This window comes from Centroberyx gerrardi, chromosome 24, assembly GCF_048128805.1.
Source record: "Centroberyx gerrardi isolate f3 chromosome 24, fCenGer3.hap1.cur.20231027, whole genome shotgun sequence".
NCBI classification, from domain to species: Eukaryota; Metazoa; Chordata; class Actinopteri; order Beryciformes; family Berycidae; genus Centroberyx; species Centroberyx gerrardi.
This window is the reverse complement of record NC_136020.1, coordinates 7,790,858-7,816,544: the sequence shown is the minus strand read 5'-3', so window position 1 is coordinate 7,816,544 and position 25,687 is coordinate 7,790,858. Positions and strand designations below refer to the sequence as shown.

Genomic DNA, 25,687 nt, shown 5'->3' with positions numbered 1-25,687 from the left:
GTATATTAAAGTGATAAGCAAGTCTGATCATTGATATTTTCATTTATTGAAATAACAGCCATATTTCTGAATTCATATCTCCAAAATGTCAGAATGGAATGTGATTTACCAAAGTCTCTTGTAGTAAAAGCATATCTGATATTTCAAAATATTTTATATAAACCTTTTTCCTCTTCAAAACATTGCACGCTTTCTTCATCATTCTAAATTACATGACAAACTATGACTTCCATAAAATGCTGGCACACAGTTTTGTTTTTTTTATTTGAAACATGATTAATTCTTTTAAAAATAAGCAGGTATTTGTAATTTGCATGTTAAAGAGAATGGTAATTGACCTAGGGGTCTGACAGACCATTGTGCGAGGGAAACACCCTGCTCAAATAGCATGAAGTCAAACCCTGAACAGCATTAAGAGTGGGATGCCCCATTGAAAATCCTTTTTCTTTAAAGGGCCGAGGTTGGACTGCCACTCTAAATGATTTACCCATTGGCTCTGTCGCAACAATGACCCTCAAGATACGTTTGTATAATATACAGAAATGTTCAGTTCTGTTTCCAGGTTCACAGACATGCACTGAATGTACAAAATATTAAACACTTACTCTTCATGAAGCACACTGAGGTGAATCCAGGTAAAAGCCATTATACCTTATTGATTTCCCTTATTACATCTATACCAATCACAAAGGAGGTAAAGAGAAGCAGATGAGTTAGAGGAGGATTTCTAAGCTTTAAGACAACTGAGAAGTGGATTGTGCAAAAGAGGCTGCAACTGAATATCAGGAAGATGTCCCTATTTTGTACATTAAGTGAAGATTAAATTTTGTCTTAGACTACAGAGTTCCTCTTTGTGGAAATGTCTACAGAAAGCCTAGTCTAGAACCAGGCCTATACGTGTAGCCATGAACGGATTAGGCTTTGTTTGGCATATCAACAGCCATTATCTTAAAATTCCATGTCTTGAAATGACATTTAGTCGGTATTTTATTTTGTTTAAAGACCACTGGAAGAGATCAAACAATAAGGCATGAACTTACAGTATATAAGAATATAATAAATCCCTTTTTTCTATTTCACTGTGCAACTCCGCTTTTACACTTGCTTTTCTGTGAGAATCCAACTTGGTAAGACACAAAGAAAATCACAATATCACGTGATAAAAAATGACACTGTTCACTAAAACACAAAAACATTAAGACATATACTTCTCTGAATAATGCACTTTCCACACAGGCAAACTGTTACTGGATGAATATGACTTGAAAATCAGCGATAAGTGGATGCCAGATAAAACCAGACGGCCACATTTAAGACGGGTAAAAAAGACTGAGTGAAATCATATTTGAAGGCAACACAAGCAACAGAAAAGGCATCCTTAGTACATATGTCACCGCTTGTCAAACATAATGGCTAGGGCTATAAATCATAAGATGAAAGGGTCTTTTTGCACCATAAGAGCGCCTGTCTCTAGCACAGATGAAATACATAAGAGAGCGGTCTGTTTTGCTTTGTGTCTTTTTTCCCTTTTTGTTTGTATGCATGTGCGCACACACAGATATGTAATGGCTAGACCAACATTAAAACAACAACCCCTTTCAAATAGCATGAAAGAGTAAAAAAAACATTTATGACAAAGGAGCTATGATGATAAAGTTTTTAGGGGGTGATTGTTTATTTTACTTTTCCAACAGGGAGCACCAACATCCCTACCCAGTATCCTCTTAGTATCATATCCGATTCGTGTCATCAGTGTGATCGGAGTCCAGCGATGAGCTGTGATACTGATATTGAGAGAAGACATCAAGGGTCACCGGCAGCTACTGTACATGGTTTTCCTCCGAGGCAGATTTGCTGGTGGCTATGACCATACAAATGTCCGGGTACAACAATGTAAATGTGTTCAGTCCTTTGCAAAGGAGTGTTTTAACTGTTGGGGAATGTGTGAGTGTGTGTGCAGTGATCCCGAGTGGTCCTGTGAGGAGAGATTTGAGGGGAGACGGGAAAGTGGGGCTGGTGGTGAGGGAGTTAGTCATGGTTGAACTGGTGGTGGTTCACTCGCAGGCCAACTTGCTGTCAAAGCTTGACAGGCCAATGGCGAAGGCTTGAAGAGCGCACATGGGATAGTTATAGTCCAGGGTGAAGATGTCTTCTGCCACTCTGCCAAACTGCATGACGATGTAGTCAGCTGGAGTTGGGGGTAACAGAGAGATACTCATGTTAATCAATAATGTAATGTAAGCATGAGCAGTGGAGGAAATGTGTAACATAGGGAATAGAGAGGAAGAGCGTAAATAATGGAGCGAATACATATATTAGGAAAAAGTACCTTCATGCACTCTGCTCCCTCTTCATGGAACTTAGTGCAAAATGATTTGAAGCGCTGTGAGTTCAAACTGTTAATGAAGGATCTTGTGGCAGACTGAATAAGGAGTTGTCTTGGTTCAGTCAAGATTAAAATAGGTTTGGCCTATGAGCATGCTGGTTTGTTAATAGGCTATTCTCTTTTGGAGCATACAGAAGATTACTTTGTTCTCTCTTTTATGTGATTGTGACTGTATTTTGATATAAAAACTATGTCATGAAAACTATGGACTGCACCCATTCCCACATAGAGGCAAGTGGAATGACGTCACTGACGGGCAGCACTATCCAACTGATGTCCATTTTGCTACACTATCACTGATTGATATAACACAATAGTAATTTAATCCGTACCCAGAGTTTTTCCCAGGAATAAAAAGCTTGCCGTACAGGAGGAGAGGTGTTATAGAGATTCCAGCATCAGCAATAGCAATTTGTTTGGAATAAACAGAAGAAGAACTGGGTAGCGTGAGCAGCGATAGCCACCATGGCTGAACAGACAAAGGAGAGAGAGAGAGAGAGAGACTTACGGTCATTGTCGTGAACGATCTGAAAGTTCTTGACCGAGGCTTGAGTAACGCGACCATGGAAGTTCAGCACATATGACTGTGTATCATCGTTCCACACGGGGGCCTTGTTGTGCAGCTCGATCAGGTTGTCCAGTGAGTGGTTCTGCCACTTACTCAGCAGGCTCTCCTGCTCCTGTAATAGAGACAGAGTCACTTACAGTACATATCAAACACATTTATATGCATATACATACACTTATATGTCACATATATGTCATGTTGAATTGCCATTTAGTTAGTTTGAATTTATTAAAGAGGCACATTTAACAACAACTGAAGTTGATCAACGTGCTGCACAAAGCCAATAAATATATAAAATTACACTAAACATAGAACATCAACACTGCCCTGTTTTGACAGTGAGTGGACAGATGCTTTCACAGGGAGAGTGCCGCTTGAATCCAGGAACATCAGACTCACACTGTTGGGCCGTACTGGGACTCTCTCAAAGTTCATGTTCATGCCAGGGATGATGACAGTCATCTTCCGGGGACCTTTGAATCCCAGCACGTTGGTTTCCTGCCAAATGGAACAGAGACGGCGACAATTTCACATCAATTTTATGAATGAACAGGGGATGAAGCAAACACATTGCTTGTGTGTGTCTCTGTCTTTAACTCACGTAGCAGATGGCGGCCAGTTCCTGCCGTGTGTTGCTCTCTTCCAGCAGTGTCCCAGGGTTTTTGCAGGGGTTGGTGCCGTTGTCGTACACCGTGAATTTGGTGCCCATCAGGTTGGACCTGTTAGAACACACAACAGCAGTGGCATGTTCACACTTTTCTGCTTTTTTCCAACTCGGCACCTTCTTTACAATTAAGACAACGGGGGCAGCATAAGTTATACATAAGTACTGTTTGCTCATAGTGGCAGTTAATGCAGCTAGGTGTTATGGAAACAAAGTGTGTGTTGTGTGAACCGTTTTTTATTATCAGCACTGAATACAATTTTCCAGCTTTTTTCCACAAAAAAAGCACCAAAGTGTAAACACGCCCTTAATCCAGCTTCAGACCCCAGAGGGGTGGCAGGATGCATGGAAGGCTCAAAACAATTTTCTTAGGACTTAGCCAGATGTCAGTGTGACCTTTTAGAAGGTAAGCCACATATACTATCCACCAGTGACATTTTGAGACTGACACGAAGTCCTCCTTCGTGGGCACAGGTGGATCAAAGAGGAAAAGTGCTTTTACCTCAGTTTACCCATGAAGCTCTCTCCCTCTCGCGACAGATCAGTGGCGTCCACTGAAATAAGGTAGTTGGACGTCTTGCTCTTCTTCCTCTTTCTTCCTGCCAGCAGAAATACCTGGAAAGAGAGAGAGAGAAAGAGACAAATGTATTTCATCATCATGCCTGTGGTTGCACCGCTGAGAGGTAATTAATTCTTTGGCCTGACTATGTTGTGGCTTACATGCTTAAAATTGGTTGCCTACATATAAACACAGGTTGTCCCTACAATTTAAAACACAATTTGAAAGAAGTGTGCCAGCCCCACTAAATCCATGATAAAACAATGAGAAAAGTTGGTCATGGTGATGCAGTGCTTAATCCCACAGAATGCCTCATAACATTGTTTCCTTGGACATCAGTTATCCAGTTTTGCTATATTTTTTGTTGATGAAACATAAAAGGCAAACTGACTATTTGGGTTGACTGATTTTCCCTTTAAATTTATAGCAAAGCAAATTACGAAAGAAAACGTTGAGGACCCCGTTCCATTGTTTTTTTTTTTATATGTCTCAAAAAACACACTACTTCACATGTACAATTCCTTTCAACTCTAGTTTAAAGGCCTATGGCCCCTCCTCTCACCCTCCTGCCGTCCTCTCTCTCCATGTGCATGAAGTAGGTGGGGTAGAGGCCGCGGTCCATGCCCTTCTTGTCCCGGGTGATGCGGCACTTGACAGTGACGCCGCGTGGAGCGGGACGCAACACAAACTCCTCCAGGTTGTCCACATCGATTAGAGAGCTCTCCCCTGTGGGCGACCCGGGGGTTACCAGCTCCTTGATAGAATAAACACACATACATCTGTAAGATAACTGTTAATATACACAATATTTGGTGATGAGTGGGGAGTTGAGGAGTGTGCTGGCACAGATTGAATTACCTTCCATTGACTGTAGCCACAGTAAACAACAAAAAACCTAAACACGGATTGGTTAGAAGGGTGCTGGCAAGTGAATTCATTAGGCCACGTACTGAATTTAACTTGCCGCTGGCAGCGGAGGCGGGCCTGGTGGTGTCCGCGTTAGGGGACAGAGAACGTGTCCGTTCTTCCTCCACATCTTCCTCATCCTCACTGGCTTCATCAAACTTCATACTGCCAGACAGACCTGGTGAGGGAGAAGAGGCAGTGGTGTGAGAGAGCTTTAATGATTCATGAACGCCTTCACTGTTTTCATGCTTGGAATCTTATTCACGATAGGCAGGACAGGAAAATTGATCCCAGAGGCTCTATGCATACCGCCAACTCCGAATCTCAAAGACTTTATTTGATTTCTTCCCAAGAGTTTCTTTAATTTTCATGAAAAAAAAATTTGTCTCCGAGGAGTAAGAGTATCTTACTTTACAGTTTTTGTGTCTTATCTAATGGTCTTTGATGTACGACAACTAATTTCTCAAGAACTGATGCAACAGCTCAGCAATGGTAAAGGCAAAATTGTCCATTATGCAGTTAAAATCACTCTCACTTTCTCTCAAATATTCAAAGGTGTATTTCTTTTTCATGGGCCAGACAGCTTTCAGATCTATTACAGCAAAAGAAGCAAGAGGAGAAATGAAAGGATGAGGCTAACTAACTAACTGAACCACCTACAGTCTGCTGTACAACTTTTTCCATGTCAATTCGTGAAAAGGTGAGGCTGACGTCAAGAGATGAGGCTGAAATCCGTGGCTTGCGTCCGTGAACAGAGAGCTCTGTGCGGTCATGCAGTCATGCAGACGGTAAAATAGGCCGAGCTGACTGAAGCCAGTCTGGACAGCCAGAGACATCTCTGTCTCTTCACTGATAATTGGATTTATCAGCCAGGACCTAACTCTTGGCTGTCGCTACAGCACATTTTAATGCGCTGTCAAAAAATGACAGTGGTCTCTCGGTGTGGAAAGATTTCAGTGAGCAGGGAGAAATTTAGTTTCCTCAGGCCTTTGCTAATTATGGATTGTTAGAACATTGTTTTGTTTTGTTTTATAACTGCAAAGAAAGTATGCCTTGGAATTGCTTGACTTCAAACGACTTGGATAATAATAATGTTGTTGCTGCTGTTGGTATATTTATATGTTGCACAATAAATCTTTTTTTCTTTTATTAACCAATGTTTTTTACGTGATGAATAAATACATAAAAAAGGTAAAATAATAATAATAATGATAATAATAATTGGCTGATAATTGGTTTTCCAGTGCTTTTCCAAAGCATAGCAATTGTATGTTTGCCTTGAAGTAAATAGAAATATACCAAGCTCTATTTGGCAGTTTACATAGTTTAGGACAGAGACATTTTCCATGACCTTCTTCCATCCTTCTGTGCCCTTATCTTCATTGTATTTAATTCGTCTGGGATATTTGGGTTAAAACGATGTAGTGCACAAGGAGTTCTCATTAACCATTTATGTTGTAAAAGTTTGAATCTTGTGTTAATAGTTAGGACTTGGGATTTAAAACAAATATCCTTCCAATCTGCTTCACATATTTCCTCATCAATGTCATGACTCCAGGCAAACCTTTTGTCGTCAGACGATTGTTGGGAGTTTGAAAGCAGCAAAGAGTAAATTACGGACACTTCTTCCATAGAAACAGGTCTTTACTGCCTTTTCAAGAGCAGAGAGGGACGGTTTAGCGAGAGGATTGTTTTGCATGTCAGGAATATAATATTTCTGCTTTAATTCTTGTCATCATTGTATATTGTCTATAATCCTACTAACACCTCTCTCCAGCCACTTTTTGAACCCAGGGTGGTAAGTGTCAGGTTTGAAGAACATATTTCCCCACATTGGAGAAAATTAGGAAAAATAATATTGTTTTTCCTGCCCAGTAATATCTAATCTGACAAGACTAAGAGTCTAACCCTGCAACATTGAATTACAGAGCAACCGACCGGCTGACAAAGCAATCCATAGAGCCCATGCTGTCGCGGGGCTAAAAACTATCGTTAGCATTGAAGAGAAACAACCAGAATTATTTTGTCCCACCACTGGGAAAGCTGCTCTCTTTTCTCCTTGGCAGACAAGGGAGACTTTCTGACCTCTGACCTCTCTGGCACCTCCTCCTCTGTGCCAGTCACCTGGACTAACCTATCCTGGGCAGGCTCAACCAGAGAGTGGGAGGGGTTGGTTGGGAGAGCAATGTCCTGTGCCATGGTAGGCAAGATGAATAATGAGAGAGAAACACAGCCAAACATAATATTTATACTGGGGTATTCACAAGAGATGAGCCCTGGAGTTGTAGCTCTCCCAATGCCAACGTAAGAGCCATCATGATATACAGATTGCAAATGTTAGCTTCTCTCTAACTGTGACTCCAGGGCTCCAATTAAAACACCCAAACAAAGTTGTGTAGGCCAGTAGCTTATTAAAATCAGCCATCTGGAAATGTCAGAGAGGACTCATAATAGGCTAACCAGAAACCTTTTCAACACCCAGACTCAAAGCTACTAAATCAAACCAAAAAGACACTCGTCTGCATGATAATTACCACACAGTATGTGAAGAATATTAAATTTTGCAGTCAGCCAAAAATACATATTTTGATTGAATGGGGTTATCAAATATGAATGTACCTCAAAACTTCCTATTTCTGTCTCCTTGGTTTCCTGAGGGGCTGGGGTAATATGCAAGGACGGGGAGCCAAAAATACCTGCTGGAACTCCTGAGGACATGTCCCTGTGCTAAACTGGGCTGACTTAACAATGAGGCCTTGCATTATTGAGAAGGAGAGTGACGTCTGTTACCGTGGCATGTCACACTGTAGCCCAGGAAACAGATAAGGTAATTAAAAAAACTGCACTTTGATCATTCGAGCCAAGATTCAATTCAAACTCAACTAAATGTCTAGGAATTTCATATCATCAACTGTTGGATACAAGTCAATGGCCAACATTATATGACACGTGTACAGTTTCAACCTCTTAGACCCTTTCCTTGCTTTAAATGAAAGTGAACATGTTTATATTCAGGGTGGGGAAACTATTTTTGCTCTACCTGCTATACAGTGGCAGGTTAATCCAAATGTTCCTGTCTCTTTTCTCTATCTCTATTTTAGGAGTTCCACAACTCACTCTGGGTTTTACCCCATTCAAAATGTGGGCTTGAATACAATGGATCTTCCATAAACTTCAAAAACACCTGCCAAGTGGCTGGTGCTATCAGCCAAAATTTAACAGCATATTTCTCAGAGTGTAGGTGGCAGCAGCTGTGATGATGCCATAGATAAGCACTGCAGTGTGAACGATGCCCTGGCCTATGATTAAATGACCCATTTCTCACTGCGTCACTATCAATCTCGCCACTGTCTGCGTCCCTGCTGCATACTGCAGCAGCAGAGTGCTTCAGCTTCTAGGGATAAGAAAAGACTGTTTTTTTTTGTTGTTGCTTTTTTACAATGACTGCTAATTTGGAGCAATTTAAAAGGACTGTCATGACATAAACGCAAAGTGGATATGGAGCTCTCAGACTTCAGCTGAATCATTGTCGTCCTGACCCGAAATACACTGCACTCAACCTCCTCCTCCCTCACCACTCTTCTCACCTCATACTTTTTTCCTCTCTATTTTTACCTCTTTTCTCTCTGTTTCTCTACTTCTTTCACTCTCACTTTCCTTTTCCACCCGATGTCATACAGACCTCCTGCTATACTCCAAGGTGTTGTTTTTAAAGCCCAGGGATGTGAATCAGATACTCAGGCCAAGCAACAGCGCACTGGATAGGATCTCTGATGCTACTTTGTGTTTGTGTTTGTAGAGTGGCATCAGGGGACTCACAGAGTCAATGATCTAGGCAAATAACCGAACGGTGTGCAAATGAAGCCGCAACGGCTGTTACATTTGCTTGACCTTCTCAGCTCCAAGAGGTACAGTATCTTCCCTGTCCACTGGGTAAACTTGATAAAGAGTTCCATGGGTTTTAAATGTTTTAATGAGAAAACAGTGTCTCACCAACCCTCTGCTTAAAGTAAAATTTATTTAAAATTACATTAAAGGGGCTAGGCTCTGCCAGGACTCACCTCGTTTCTGTAGCAACTCATGGATGTCCGTCTTGGGCTCCAGCAGCGTCTCAGTGTCCCCGTCCCTTTCAGGCTCCTCAGCAGCAGGGGACTGGGGTTGGGACTGGGGTTGGGACTGAGGTTGGGACTGGGACTGGTTCACCGAGAGTATTTGGATTTTTGTACCCAGATCAGGGGCGTCTGTACCCAAGAAAGCTGCCGGGCCATCAATACCTATGGCAGGGGAAAACAGTCAGTTGTAACCTTAGCTTGTAAGTTGCTCATTTTGTGCTACTGATCTGGTCCTGCTTGTCTGAGTGTGTCAGCTCATCTGTTTTGGCTGGATCTGAGAGTCAGCCTGTTTGCTGCAAAATGACTAGTTTGCCAAAGGATTGACAGGGATGTTGTTGAGTGAAAGCCATCAACAGTTGATTTTAAGTGTCTGATATATGATTGGTGTGTGTTTGATCTCAAAATGTTTTAACCGTGGGATCGTTGCCTAGAACTCTGCACACAGTTTGTACCAACATAAATACATTATGGAAGCAGTGTGATCCCGGCTTTAACTTTACTCTAATTCATTCTGCTAATGTAGAGTAAAGCCCTTCTCCTGATCACTCCTCCCTTTGTCTCTAGCTCTAACCAAAGTCTTGTCAAAGCTATGTCGTCCATCACGGGATCCCTGATTGCCTCTTTCATGGGCCTGCCAGGGTCCATCTGCATCACCTACTGCCAGCTTTCACTCCTCTCCATCCTCCCTGATTGTCAGCCATTACAGCGGTTAGAACATGTCTCCCTCACCGTCAATGATGACGTCGCTAGTGATACTGAGGCGGGACTCCACCAGCGGGGCCTGCTCCTCACTACGCCGCGGCCTGGAGCGCCGGGGCCGGGCTTCTGGGTTGGGCTGGACCATCAGAGGCTCCTGGCGCTTTCTCCGCTGCTTCTGTTCGAGCAGCGCCCTCTGTGGACCGAGCAGGGCGACAGCAATGGTGAGGAACTTCATTCTATTCCAGTGGTCTCCAATCATGTGCTATCAAGGGCCAAGAGTATGCAGGTTTCCATTCCAACCAAACGCTACACCAGCTGATTTAATTAGATGGCAGAACTTCAACCAGAAAGGAGGGGGAGGGTATAACTAGCAAATAGTGTAGTGTTTGAATGGAATGAAAACTTGCATACTTTTCCCGTGATGGCACATGATTGGAAACCATTGTTCTATGGCAAACATCTATAACAGGCTGCAATCTTTTAAATGTCATAAGAAGGTCAAGGATCATTTAGCCAGGCTTGAGAACACTGCCTCTTCACTTTGGTCAAGGAAGAGCAAGTACTAGGTTATGCTTAGATCAGACTAGGCATAACAAATACATAGAAAGTTACATTGTGTTTCAATCTGCATTTCTCACTATATAATAAATAACCCGGTGCAAGATCAGCTACATCAGGCCTGAGTTACAGCACTGCGCATATTTGTCCTGTCCTCGGAGAAGCTCGTCACCCTGTACCATCTGCTATCAATAGGTATCTCAACTGGCCAGCAAGATAACACTGGAGATGAAGTCTCCGGAAAAGCCACAGCTGACAGCTGCACACACAAACACACAGAAAGAGTGTGACAGGGTATTAATGATATTCTTTAGCCAGTATGTATATTGCTTTAACTCTCCCCTAAAACCCTATGACTATCGCAAATATTCCCAAGAGGGAGCTCTTTGTTGCAGATATAGGTATGATGGTGATGCCACAGTGATAAATACCTTCAGCATCAGAGTATCCACGATAACAGTAAAGAGCACCCTCCAGGGTATAATGGCTTTGATATAGTAGTTACGAATATGGGAATCATCAGCATGGTTATAAAGCCTCTTTGACCAATCAGATGGCTTGGTTGAAGCTACCTGTTGTTAAAGTGCTAATTAGCCACTCATCAGTCATCAAAACCACATTAAGCTGTCCTCTCTGCTCCTGGACATTGGTGACGGAGACCTAATAACTCAAACAGCCAGAAAGATACACTGACAGACAGGTTTAAGGACAGTGCTCCACATTCAACCCTCAAGCCCAGATGGACAGTTCAAACAGACAGGTTAGGATATCATTCAGAGTTACGTATGGCCATGGCTAGACTGTTAAAAATCAGTGTGTCCTTACTCTTCCCTCATCAGACATAGGAAGGTCATGACATAACCTGTGTTGCACCTTTGATGACTGTACCTTTGCCAACAAAAAGACTATTGGCTGTCATACTGACTGGCTCCGTGTCGTCAGTGCCCCACAGCAAAGGAGCGTTTCCATGGCAACAGACTACATTCCGATGTCAATGAGAAGTGGCTCTTGTGCTTGAATTTTCCTCCTTTCTTTCCATCTTTGTCCTTTTGCTGTCACCTCACTGTCATCTTCCCTGCTTTCCTTCCCTCTTTCCTTAGCTCCCTCCCCCCCTTCCTATAGACCATTGAAGCGTGACGTAAATTTTCTGCCCAAATAAGGAATTCCGGTTCCATCGCCTTGTCAGACTAATGGGAAAATTAATAAGGGGTGTAAAATGATTGCCTCTAACTATGTCACACTGATTATTTCTTTGATTTGATTTATTTGATTTCTTTGTTTGTTAAGGTGGGTGTGAACCAGTTTTGAAGCTGCAATAAAATTGTTGTTTTTTGAAAATCATTCTCTGTGACACAACATCCATTTTTGTTAACAAATATTTTTTTTAAAAATTGATTAAGTCAATAACACATATAATAAATTAGTCCTGTGATATTTCTAATGTCATGGTTTCACATATTTAACGAATGGTAAACGGGAAATCGTATTCACTTTTGAAATAGGAGAAAAATAAAAGGAACCGGACATGATCCGGGAGCCTCGAAATGACGACACTTCGGTGGACTATTGTTGAGGTATAGTGGGGCCGTGATAGTCTCTTGGAGCTTCAGATGGTCTCAGCAGAATGAAACAATCAGTCTGACCTGGACAAGTTAGTCATATGACAACATGTTTTTTAACCACCTGGGTCTACGGGGAAAATGGCCAACAGCCTGTCAAGGTTAGCCAGCAGAATGGATGGCTACATGATGGAATAAACAAATTGAGGTTTTGCATAATAAAAAAGGTAAGGGCATCATTTAAATATTCTTACAAAAAATGGGACATTGAAAAATGCTCTATTCAAATAATAAGTGCAGTGATGAATTGCCACACTACACTGACAATGCAGAAGTACAGTACAGGTAATGGTTTGCAGATATCAGATGACATACGTAACAGAAAAAATAACCTGAAGGATAAAGCCTATATAGAGACAACAAAATAACCTCAAACTGTTGAATAAAGCCAACACAAAACCCTATAATCATGCCCACATCCCACTGAGTGCCTTGAATGGGTTTATTGAATAGCTCAAAGCTGCAATCCCGGGTGCTGTGAGAGTCTTGTTTGGTGTCATGCTGTATTCTGTTTCAAAGCATGACTGAACTCTCCACAGCATGAAGATTTGGGACAGCAATGAGCCAGTGGGCATATCGGAGTTGACAGTTGCACTCTCAGATCCATCACAAACAGACGAGTGATGTGAGGGAGAGCTTTTTTACTCCTTTTGCTAGTAGTAACTAGTATTTGTGCCCAAGGACTATGCAGACTTGGTGTGTAGTGCGGTATACAGTTTAGTGACTTTGTGAGGCTCCACTAAGGATAGAAAATCCACCCTGGTCATGTTTTGTCAACTGCCCCTCAAGCCTCCGTCTCTGTGGTCAAAGCAGCCGGTGGATTACGTAAGTGCATTAATTAGCGCGCGGAACGCACAACAACAAGTCCTGTTTAGTGATGCTGTTTAGTGAGCTGGAAAGGAGACCAGGAGGTCTTGTCTCATATATGCCAGCACAAAAAGCTTTCATAACTCATCCGTCATTGTGCCAGCACTGAGAAAATGTCTGAGAAATGAGTACAGCGGCCAGAGCCATAGAGTCCTGACAATAGATGGGACAATATATTCCTATGAGCCTCGGATGATCATGAACAACACAGAACAGCTAAGAAAAAGAAATAACATACATAAGAGCCAAAATAAAGGGGTCTTTTTAAGGAATACAAAGGGTATTATTGAATACATTAGTTCTTTAATACCCAAGTACGCAGAGGTCTGGGAGCTTTATTATCTGGACCTAGATTCGTTATCATTTCAAAAGACTTTGTTATAAGAGGACCAGGATTTGCATGTGGCTCTCTTTATGGCTATAAATAAAAGCGACAAATGAATAAAACATCAAGCAGGATTATCATAATGAACATCATTAGTGTTAATGTGCTAAGTGAATTTGGAAATATTGCCAAACTTCAGGATGCACAACAATGGTGATGAAGAAATAGACTTTGCTGATGATCAAGTTTTAAAACTGGCCTTCATTTTGAAGATGGATCTGGCCTGAAACTCTTCTCAAACTCTTTATTTTTTTCTCCTTTAGATTTTGGCTACAGATAGCTACAGGATTGTGGCTACAGCAAAAAAAAAAAAAATCATTCACTTGGTCTAGCATTGTGTCTTAGGTAGGTACTGACAATTTGAAAGAAGTGAAACTGCATTGGAAACAACTATGAATTACCTCACACATTGTCATAATTTTAGAATCAAAATGAGACTTGGACTTGAAGACTAAATGACTTATTAAGATGGACATTTTTTACGGTGTAGGCTTACAGACTCGGCTAATTCTTCATACCGGCAAAGTCAGACTAGTATGTTTTGTCTTCCCTGTGTAATTGTGAGCACACTGTGCTATTTTAAGCCAATCCATTGTAATTCTATTCCTTTGTAAAGACTGGGTACTTGGCATTTTCAGACCAGGATGTGACTCCATTCAGGCTTTCATGGTCCTTCCTGTCTGAGCCAAAACATGGACTTAAAAAACAAGAAAAGTGGTCTAATGTAAATAGCATACATTGATTTGAGGAGATATTCAAATACAAGGAAGTGTGTGCTTGCCAAAGGACCTGATAACAATGATATGACCTGGATGGACTGAGAAGAGCTGATACACAACATACACCGAGAAGTTAAAAGAAGAAGCGCACAAAAGCATCGCATTAATGTCCGGCCAACTTAACAAACTCTCAAGACAAAAACACATGTGCAAAGTGTCTGAGTGTCTGAAATGCTGTCCGGATTTCTTGCTCCTTCTATCTCACAAAGACAGGAACAGACAGACAGGAAGATGGAGGGAAAAAACAGACAGACACCTGTATCATGCGCATGAGTCGTTACCCTCAAACAGATAAAAAAATACACTGAAAATATCAGAAACAGACAGACAGGAACAGACAGACAGGAAGACAGAGAGAAAAAACAGACAGACACCTGTATCATGCGCATAGGTCGTTACCCACAAACAGATTAAAAAAATGTACTGAAAATATCAGAAACAGAAACATTAGAAGTTACTAACCCGTTCCATTGACATCCTGAATGAGCGTGGGGCCAAAGTGTACAAGTTTCTCTATGGAACAAACAAAATGGAACAAACACTCCAGGTCCCATTCCCCTCAAGGCCACGCGAAGCTACACTCTCCCCCACGGAGCAGCACTCCTGCTGGGCATAGCTCCGTCTCCCTGTCCCTCTTTCCTCTTCTGGAACTGAGTCTGAGGATCAATAAACTAACAGCCTCCTCTGCACTATATGGTCCTCCAACAGAAAAGGAGTCCGTCTCAGCCAAAGACTGAGTGACAGTGTGCGTGTTTGTGTGTGTGTGTGTACGCGCGGTCACCGTTGCTAACTGAATCAGCAGTCATTAGCGCTCCAGCTCCAGAACAGAGAGGGAGGGCGGGGGGGGGGCGCAGAGAGAGAGAGAGAGAGAGAGAGAGAGAGAGAGAGAGAGAGAGGTGAAGTGCTTAAAGAGGGATACGGTCACAGTCACAGTGCTCCCGGTATTACTGTTTAAATGGTCTTCATTGGGCTATTTAATATGGGGATAGACAAACCTTTAATAAAAAAAAAAAACACTCTGTGAAGGTGGGTACTTTAGAGCTGTTTTTTCATTGTTTTGCTTCTGTTTTTTTGTTCTTTAAAAAAAAAAAACCATAGCAGCCAACGTCTGATCACCCTCTGGGCATAAGTGTGTGTGTGTGTGTGTGTGTGCACATGTGTTATGTAAGGACAGAGAACACTTGAGTGAGGCTGTTTGGACTCAGCTGAATCAGTGCATGGCACAGCTGAGCCACAGTGGGACACATCATCACACACACACACACACACACACACACACACACACACAAAGCTAGGCTCCCTGCACTAAATCCTTCTCTCTCTTTGAACTCACCAATCTGGTCCTCCCTTTCTCTCAGCCTAATGTTTGAGAGATAGCGGAATATGGCTCCCGGCTTAAATCAAAGCTACGTGCGCTGCAGCGCTACAGCGAGGTTGGGGATGGGATAAGGCGTCTCACAGACTCTCAGGAGGAAGGGTTGACAAGAGAACAATCGCCTGACAGAAGAAGGGCTATGTCAGGTCATGGGTGGAATAAAAGGAAACAACTCAGCTGAAGGATAAAAAAGGCATTCAAATTCCAAGACAGGGCAGGTGAAAAACTCAAGATTTCAGAACCAGCGCATTAATCATTCAATTGCACACCATTGCACTCATGTTGAAGCTAGTCTTGCCAACAGTGGGCTCCCCTTGGCGGCACCACAGTGGCAGAACACGAGGTCGTCTTAGCCCTTTCTCTCTGTCGGCCTCATGCCAGATCTTGGCAGTAGCTCACAACTAGAACAGAGGCGAGCCCTCAACCCAGCAAACATTTTGCTATGTCCCGCATTAATAACCCCTGTACAACCTTTGTGAATCCTACAATATCACATCCTATGGTAAAGCGCCATCTACATGTGAGGAAGAAAGCTTAATTAGACTAACGCAGCAGCACAATGGCCAGTATGGGCTGAGTGGTCATGAACTACATCAGCTGTCCTTTGAAAGCACCATGACATGGAAGAAACTGTATGGAATCTGTATAAAAGAGTAGACATGCCAAAGTCTTAAAAAGAATATGATCACAAAGAAATGTGCGAATTCTCAGAGTTCATATGGTGTGTTGTTATTCCTGTGCAAATGAAATTTGGCTTCTTACCTGTTTTTCCAGCTTCTGCTGCATAAGACTGACGCTGTCATCTTCGAGGCCACTGGGGAGAGAAAAGGAGAAACCTTTCTTATAAAAAGTCAACCTGACTGACTGGAGAGGGTCCTTTGATCTATGTCGGCAAACCCATGATAATGAGGTGACTTTGTCATCATAGAATTTATGATCACTGAATATCCAAGATCTCAATTCAACGAATCGTGACCCTTGTCCTTCTAAAGCTCCGCCCTGCCCTCACGTGGGGCACAGTAACATGTCAAAACACAACTTTACGCTGCAAGCTTGGTTGCACCTAGCTAGCATAGTTTCCCCTTGCTCTCAGCTAGCAGTTAAGGCTACGGTAGACTTGAGCGTTGTAAGACGAACTTGAGAATATAGCTGCATCCAAACAAATTGGTGTACTACCAGTAGCCACCATTTTCTCTACTTCTCGTAGGGCGGGTAAGCCTAAAGTGAGAGATTTTACGAAGTGAGTTGTGAGCGTGACAAATACTCACAAGGGTTTCAATTATTTTTGAAGTGGCAGCCAATCATTGTTGTATCGAAGTACAGTTGGCAACCAGAGTAGTCAGCAAAGGGGATGGGCCCTTGGTGCTGATGTACTTGCATAAGCCAGGGTAATAAAAGCTGGGAATTTCACACACATGAATCTCTTAGAGCATCTGCACTGAGTGTGATTTCTCAGATCACACCACCAGATGGCATTACTGCTGTTAATAAACAGTCTACAACGATTTTGGATCCTGTATGGCCTTCTATTAAAAAAACATAGATATGTCATTAATAGGGTTTAGTAATGGTATTAGCATTTTCATCCAAAGTTGAAAAGCTTATGAAAACTTTGATAAGCATAGATCAGCAATGTAAAGAGACAAAATGCAACCTATATTTAAATAAATAGTGATCCTGTTGCCTAGTGGTTCACCACACAACGGAAAATCAATAGGCCAAATTGGCAGAGTGATTTTATGAACTTGTAGATGAAACATGACATCTAGATAGACTCTCTGAAAGTGAGAGCAAGACTAAGAGAGAGCAAGAGCAAGACAACAAGGGAAAGAGCAAGCGAAAGAGAAAAAGGAGAAAGCTCCAGCTGAGAGAGTGCCTTGTTGTCTGGGTCCAATGGGCATTTATCCTGGACACCTATGTAAAGGGACTGTGGGCCCATGTTGCTTAGCTACAGTGAAGAGAGAGAAGGGCAACAGCAGGAGTCTATTCAGACAGAGTCAGAGACCCACCTCTCCACCTCACTCACACACACACACACACACACACAAGTCAAGCAGACTGACGTAGTATGTGTGGGTCACTGGTCCTATTTCTCGTCATACCTCTCTCATCTTTTCCTGCTGAATAAATCTTATATCACATATCCTGCTAGACTTCAATGATTTTCTGATAGAATGAATTAGAGATATAGGATGAGAACTCTTCAAATCGTGCTGCCTATCTAAACAGCAATTTCTCCATCAAGGAAGCTAATTAGATTTCTACTCACTCCTCACTCCCTCTTTCCATCTCTCTCACTAAATCTCATAGCCTTTCCATGAGTTCCAGTGCATGAAATGTTGGTGATGACACACATGGCTTAAGGGCAGCAAGCTTGAGGCTGGCTGACATCACAGCTCATCTCTGAAGGACAGCTACCAAATGCCAAGAGGCGACAAGTGCTGGAAACCCATTTGCGCCCAGAAGCACACACGTGCATCAGTGATGCTGTTCCACTCTCATTAAGTCCACACTGTCTGGGCTTAAGGCATGATCTGTTCATTCAATGTCAACATTAGTCATCTGGCACCAAGCTGGCTATAGAGCACAGATTAGAAGTGTGTCATGTCATGACTGGTAGATCCTTCTCCAAGTATCCCTCGCTGTTGATAGTGGCAAAACAGATGGGTCCCCTGGGAAGCCATTACAACACCTCAGAGCAGGTGCTGGTGACAGGGAGAAGGGCTGAAGAGTGGAGGAAGATAGTAGGTTTTAATTACACATCCGGGACTGTCATTAAAGACGGTGAGGAAAGGAATAGGTGAAAGGTGCGCAGGTAGACTGAACAGCAAGACCTGGGAGAAGTTGCTATGGTCTACTCTGCTAGGGTGTGTGTGTGTGTGTGTGTGTGTGTGTGTGTGGAGGCTAGGGACTGGTGGATTAGGTTACTGCTGCCAGTGGGGGCTTTACTTTAGGACTGCCAGATTTACCAACAGTCTGTTTACAACTAGAGCTCAGTCAATCTTGTGGTTGTCGCAGCTCCACAGCAAAACAATGAAGCCTAGTGTGTTCAGCAAGCAGAACATCAATCACTGATGAAACAGTCCAAACCATGACGCCTGATTTCACACATACACCAATGTTGCAGGTCATTCTATCAATCAATAATATCGACAGTTTTGCAACACAGAATTTACCAACACAGCCATTCTGCGTGTCCAAAATCTTCTCTCAGCCAAATCAAGTGCATGAAAACCGATGTTCACACTGTGAAAGGAGACGGTGTGTGTGTGTGTGTGTGGGGAGGGGATATTGCTGCCTACCTTGCTGTTGAGTTAGATGAGAAGCTGGCAGAACTGGAGGGTCTTCAGGGACCACGGTAATTTGGCACCAGGGCAGACAGCAGCACAGGACATGTGGATAATAAGAGTAAAACGAGTTAGAACAAGTTAGAAAACAAACAAGAAATGGTTTGGGGCATGAGTAAGTCTCCATTATGCTCCTATACTACTAATTCATGCGTAGTAGTCTATTGATGAAGAAAAGTCTATTGCAGAGGTTATGCTATAGGCTAGAGTAATCCTCCAATATAATCAAACAAGCTGATCATTTTTGTCCGAGGACAGCACCAGGTGCTATGTAAAATAACAGACAAGGTCCTTCATGGAGTATTATCCTGAACACTTCAATCTGTTGGGGGGGCAAGAAAATGTCCTCTACCATACCTGTTCTTGGAAAACACACACACACACACACACACACACACACACACACACACACACACACACACACAGAATGCCTAGTCACAGCTGTGAGTGATCAATGTTTCATTAGTCCATCACAGCTTAGGTGACAAGAGAAGGACATGGCGCTCTTGTCCCTTCCCTGTGTGTCACACCAAGGTAACCATGGAGATTTGTGCTCCGTCAACAGCGCACCTCCGCCGGCATTGATTAAAAACACTGCAGCCAATTGGCCGGCTCCAGTGTAATTGGAGGCCATTCTTAACACTGTGCTGTAAAGATTTACAGACTGACAAGCAGTGGGGAGTCCATCAAGACGTGGAAATCTTTGCTTTGTGTTGAGCATTATGAGTATTATGAGTATTATGATATATTATGCGTAGTATAATATTATGCATATGCCTGAAGATGTAGGGCCTGATATGTTTGTAATGATGCAATATTTACCAACACACAGATTAAGATGATTAATGTACACACGAAGGCAGTGTGTCTCTCCTTTTCTCTGTTGTATGTTTCTCATATGCACTTGTCACAAAGACAAGTACAGTACTCAGGTGGGGCAAAGGCCTTCTAATCCATCAAAGAGCAGAAAATTACAAAAGCAGATGTGCTAGGTTGTAACATCGTTTATATTACTAGAAAAAGTGTTAGAATACTCTGTCTATCAGACCATTGGTTGATTCACGGTTGAAAAGAGGACAAGCTGACTAATGACTTCCTTTCAGATGACAATATCAAAGCTATTTTAAAAATTAGCATAGCATTAACCAGAGGGATCTCTTTATCAGAACGCAGCCCATTTTGTCCATTGTTCGTTTTAATGAAAGGTCTCCATAAAAATAGACCTTCACCACTTCAAAAAGGAATTTGAAAGTTGAATGAGCGTGACTTCATTTCTGCCACAGGCAACTGACTTTCTGACTTTGAGAGGGGACAGAATAAAAGGATGTCTGATTGAACTAAACGCTTAATTTCCTGGGGGAGAGTGAATGGTTACTAGCAAGAGATATATATATATTTTAAAAAATCATACAAGTGAATGAGTTGGACCATATTTTAAAAAGAGGGGTGGTTGTCCTAAACATTTGCAAATGCATTGACTAAATTGACTAAATAAAAAGTCTTACGTTCCCAAACAAGGTCTGTGATAAAGGAAAAGGTTGAGGTTTTAGGAGTTAGGCTGTTAACTTTAGTCTAGACATTCCTGGGCCTTAACTAAGAAAATGCAAAGAAGAGGCAGTCATTTCAGCTATCTAACTCTTTCATGTCAGTAATCCTGCAGATGAATATTCTGAGCACATCCTTGGTTACAGCGTTCCAATTGAGCCGCCAACAGCATCCAAAAAAAAGAAAACAGGGCGCACACACACACACACACAAATCACCAACTCTTGTTACAGCACAGTCACAGGCTGATGCTCTGAATAAGTAACGACATGGCTGCAGAAACATGAGCGAGCGGCAGATCCTTGACAGTAGGTTAGCCATACAGCTGGCCACATGGGATAGAGCAGAGACTGGAGGAAATGTTATAGTAGAGCTGACCTCTCCTGGCACAGGCCACTCCGCAATTCTCTGCCCCAAAAACCCAATACAGCTAGGAGAGATCAAGCAAAAATGTGTGTACATCTCTTTGTCTCCATCCTGCAGGAGCCAATTCAGCCCTCCGGAGACTGCAGCTAAAGGCACGACAAGTCATGGAAGACACACAAAAGAAAGGACATTCTTTCACAACTGCTTTTTAGCACTAAGATTAGCATGTATGTATGTACCTGTACGACCAGCGACTGTAGACAGGCTGAGATCCTCCATTCTTTACAGTGTCCATGGATGCTGCTTCAGGAATGCTAGTCCAGGGCTCGGCTATCTACAGTATCACAACGATATTCATTCACAACAGAGCCCAGAGTCACTGTACAGTCCTACCTAGCAGTCAGCCCTGCAGGCTCCAAGTCCTCTGCTATTATGTCACTGAGAAAGAGTAGCTATGTTCCACCCAGGGGAGTGACAGCCACCACTCCTGAGGCGGACTGAGGTCGGAGGGTAGGAGTTGTTGCCATGACTCCTCACTTGAGGCAACGCACAAGGATGCAGCTAGGGGTAGGTATGAAAGTGACAGGCCTTAACACTCTGCACTGGGGATGTAACAAGCTCTGAGCGTTACACACATTTCAATAAAGCTACTTGAACAGGATTGACACCTGTTTGAACACATTTATGTTTAAGTTATTGGGGCACTCCTCCTCTTTGGCTGGCAGTGTTTCTCAAAAGTTCAATTAGTCTAGCTACTGTCGCCTAAGTTCCATTATTAGACTGTCTGACTACTTCCCAGTGACTTTCTGAGAAACTCAGCCATCAGCCACAACTCATTTCCTCTGACTCATAGGTGGGGCATTGCATATCAAACCAGAGGCCAGACATGATGTTCAACTCCGTCATATGTAATAGTGGGAATTCAATAAGCTTCAAATAGCCTAAATCTCTACTGAAAAATCATGCCCAGTCAACATTACAGCATTACGGTATGAGTGAGTGTCAGCATATGAATAACATATTCCAGTCTGTGTTCCTCTCAATAATGCTGAGAAGGAGGTTTTTTTTTTTTTTTTGAGGTAGGTAACTCAATAAACGGAAACTTATAGATTACCCTTTCTAAATACAGGCAAAGCGTGGGGGACCTTAGTCCAGTTGCTAGGAGACCAGAGCCTCCCGTTCTTTTTCTGTGCTTATTCGCAGGAGTGCAAGAAAGAAAGGACAGAGAAAGTGAAGTGTGTGTTTGTGTGTATGTGTTTGTCCTGTGGGATAGGGGTAAAATGGCATGGAAGTCAACTGATGTTAAGTATGGGAATCATTCACCTGTGGGAGTAATTATCAAGCTCAAAACAAATGATGGAAATAAGCTACAAGTGTTGACAATACCGCTTCAGTTAGGGTCCCAGATGAATGCTTTCCACCCACAACTCTCTTGTAATGCAAGCTCTACTTTGTTTAGAGTCAGATTTAATGAAATGTACGCTAATGTCCACTAAGTGTTTAGCAACTTGAGTCTGCTGATGGCAAGAGCAGCCGTAAGGCACTGAACAAAGCAAACACAGAATGTGTCATGCTGCAACGTTAACTCATAACAAACAAGCAGAGCAGAAATAATAGCTTTAGTAAATTGTATTCAATATTGCAGCATTCAATGTGGTGAAAGAGCGAGCCCATTACAAATACCAGGGATGTTTTCTCAGTCTCTCAGTGCATGAGCAACAGAGTGGATTACTCAAGCCAACTGGGCCATATGTGTTTGGAATGCACTGGGCAGCCACAGTACATTTCACCTCAGTCATCCTCTCTGTTGCAGAGGCCAACCCACTAGACTTGTGGAGAATTGGATTTAATTTGACTGATTAAGATGATTAAGGATACTCACTCATTCTTGGAATACTTGGAATAATGATGGTGTTGGGATGCTGAACTAGGAGATGAGGTACTGAATTCTAGTTTATAGCCAACCTATTCCTTTTTGGGGGACACATTATACAATGTGGTAATTTCAGCCAAACACTGCTTGGTCAGCTACATGTTCCAACTGTGCTGACAATTCCAATAAACCAAATAAGAATTTTCTGAAAAACTGGAATTGCTTGCTGTCTCTTGTGGCAGCCAGGGGGCTTATTAGTGACCTTTCTGGCTTTCTCCATTATTTTATTCTGTAAAGAAGATTGTACACTCTTTAGGATATTTACAGTGACAATGGATACTTTTGTGATGCTGACCATACTCAGTTGTACCTTGTATTTAGCCGCATCACTGTTGTACCCATGTGTTGGTTATCATTACCTTATAACTGCAAAGTATATACAGGAGTTCTTTACATGCCACCACAGTATAATCATCCTTTTTCTCAGTTAACACAGGATATGCACACTTTCATCCACAGCAACTTACAATATGAGTGGCCTCCGAGGGAACTGAACCACTAACCCTGGCAGTGTTAGTGCCATGCTCTACCCACTGAGCTACACAGGTACCAGAAAACCTTCATCAAGTCCCCTTTCACTCTCCTGTAAGCAATAATCTGTGTAACACCTGGGATGTAATGCTGTTATGATAAAGGTCACTCCTCGGCTGTGTTCATCTCTCAAAGCAGACTCGGCCATTTGAAGCTGCCACACTGCCAAGTGATTCATCAGCAGTCCACAACAACACTGATAGCCAGATAGAGAGAGAAAGACAGTCAGTCAAAAGTCCCTGTGCTTTGGGAGAGAATTGCAAGGAAAGACAGAGCTAGTGTACAAGATTGCAAAAGATAACGAGACAACGAGAAGTATAGAAAAAGTCCCTTATTGCATCTTCCAAGGCAGGTTACAATTGCTGAGCCAGCTATCTATGAAATTCTGGACTTTTACACAAACTGTCTGGGTGGGTTTAGCCTACGAAAGCAGTGTGCATCACAGCTGCAGCCAACATTACCTAAACTGACACACTGACACACACAACTGGTACAGTCACGAAGCTAAGGCTTTTCCTTTCAAAAATGGCAGTTTTTATGAGTCATCTGAGATTGACTGGCACCACTCAGTCCACTATGTTGTACAAAGACAATTAAGAAAAATCCTGAAGAACATTTCTTCAAATGGCAAGCCATATTCTTGGTATTTAGTTCAAGTTAAAGAACTTAACTTCTGAATTTCACAAAACATTGTTTTCCCTTATTTGGCTGTTCCTTGCAGGGGTAGACTGCAAACAGATAAAATCAAATAATCAGAGTGGGACTGTAAGAGCAGAACAGGAAAGGGTGGGAGCTACTTATGATTTTTATCTCATAGCACAATGAAAGCAGACCTATGCCTTAACCAGTGCTTCGAATAGCGTACGGTAGCTTCTACAATGCACTCTGTCCCACACACACACACACACACACACAAACATATATATATAAAGATCACATGAACCCTAGGCCCAGCACCTGTTCTCGTGACCGGCAGAGTGGGCTTCAAAAGACAGCTGTTGGAAGCACCATGGTGCAGTGTGCTACAGTGAATTCCAAGGACTCACAGTGTGTTAAGTTTGAATCTGGCTACCGAGTTTTGTCATGTTTTCCATTCTCTATATTCTCTCCTTCCACTCACTGTGTATTGTGAACTCAAAAGTAAGAAGTGAAAATGTCAAAAATATAGAGGTGCTTTTATTTACTCATGTATTCAATAGGAGTTGTAGGGAGGTGGGTATCAGCAGTGTCTTAACGGAATGCTCTGACACAGAAAAGGCACATTTTATAGCCCTCAAAAGCCCCGCAACTGCTGGAGGTAGAACAGCAAAGGAAAGGCATGCTCCAACATGACATGCAAACCTTCCCTTTTCTTATGCCCCTTGCTTTACTATGATCAAAGCTTAGTCTAAATGTCTAAAAGTCTTTAGTGGATTAGTGTCAGAGAGAGGCTGACTATGGCTACTATATCTAACTGTTGAGTTTGATACAGATAATTTGATACAGCATGTTAATTACACAGAGAGCGTTAGCTTCCAGCTAGTCATCCTACATTCCAAAACTCAATGCGATATTCCATATTTAAGGGGGGTGGGGTGTCATTATTTTTGACCCGGAATGTGTGGGAAGAAAAAAAAACCCTCGAATAGAATAGAAACTGTAAAGCCCTCACATAAATCATTCAAGCTGACAAAAACAGAGTGAGAAAATTGGTCGGCAAAAAACGCAAGGGCTTCCATTTCTAACATCTGGAGGCAAGAAATGTTGATTCCCTAATAGCATGTCAGATGAGTCTAGATACACACGCATCAGGTTCCATTTTATCATATATCGTTACTTTCTCTTAAAAATAATTTACCTGCTTTTGTTGAAGTTCATTGCGTAATGATTGTTCTTACTTCGGAAAGCTGGATACATTGTTCATCAGCTAGCTAACTAACATTACAGCAAACCGTAGCACCAGCGTCACAACTGAGCAATAATATACTTCAGGGACAACAGTAACGTTAGCCACTTATGGTCATGAAGAATTTCTCTCCATTTCTATTGTTCAGCTATAACGTTAAGTAATTTATGGAGCGATGTTGTTCTGTGATATTAAGCTCGTGCGTTAGCTCACTGGGCTTGGCATTGAAGGAATAATATATATGGATAAAGTGAGAAAATAAATCTACTATCTACCAATTACTATCTGTGGTTAGCTTCCTAAGTGTAGCTATGTAACGTTATAGCTAGCTTGTTACCGTTAGAAGCTAACGTTAGCTGCTCCAGCTGTAAGCAACAGTGCCTTTAAAAAAGTTGGTGGGCGACAGATAGTTTCCCATAAAATAACGTTAGCCACGTCGGTTAGCTTCTCATTCAATAATGGCCCAAACAGAACAAATACTAACACGTCGTGCAGTCAATGCATCTGTTTTAGCTCACCTTATGCTGTAGTAACTCATGTTTATCCACGGTTGCTATGGAAGGTTCCCCAGCTGGCGGCCTCCCGTGGCAGTATATTTTTTGT

At 42.3% G+C, this 25,687-nt stretch overlaps 1 protein-coding gene across 1 annotated transcript; it reads right to left on the bottom strand.

Annotated features, from left to right (window-relative positions):
• Positions 1–24: 24 nt before the first annotated feature.
• Positions 25–25,687, bottom strand: tulp3 (TUB like protein 3). The gene is made up of 12 exons (XM_071905636.2): positions 25,603–25,687; positions 18,780–18,821; positions 16,240–16,291; positions 9,925–10,087; positions 9,145–9,357; positions 5,128–5,261; positions 4,740–4,931; positions 4,121–4,233; positions 3,556–3,673; positions 3,354–3,452; positions 2,895–3,066; positions 25–2,188 (listed from the first exon to the last, which is right to left on the bottom strand). Exons 1-12 carry the CDS (start codon positions 25,620–25,622, stop codon positions 2,055–2,057), a joined length of 1,452 nt encoding a protein of 483 aa, XP_071761737.1. The 5' UTR covers positions 25,623–25,687; the 3' UTR covers positions 25–2,054.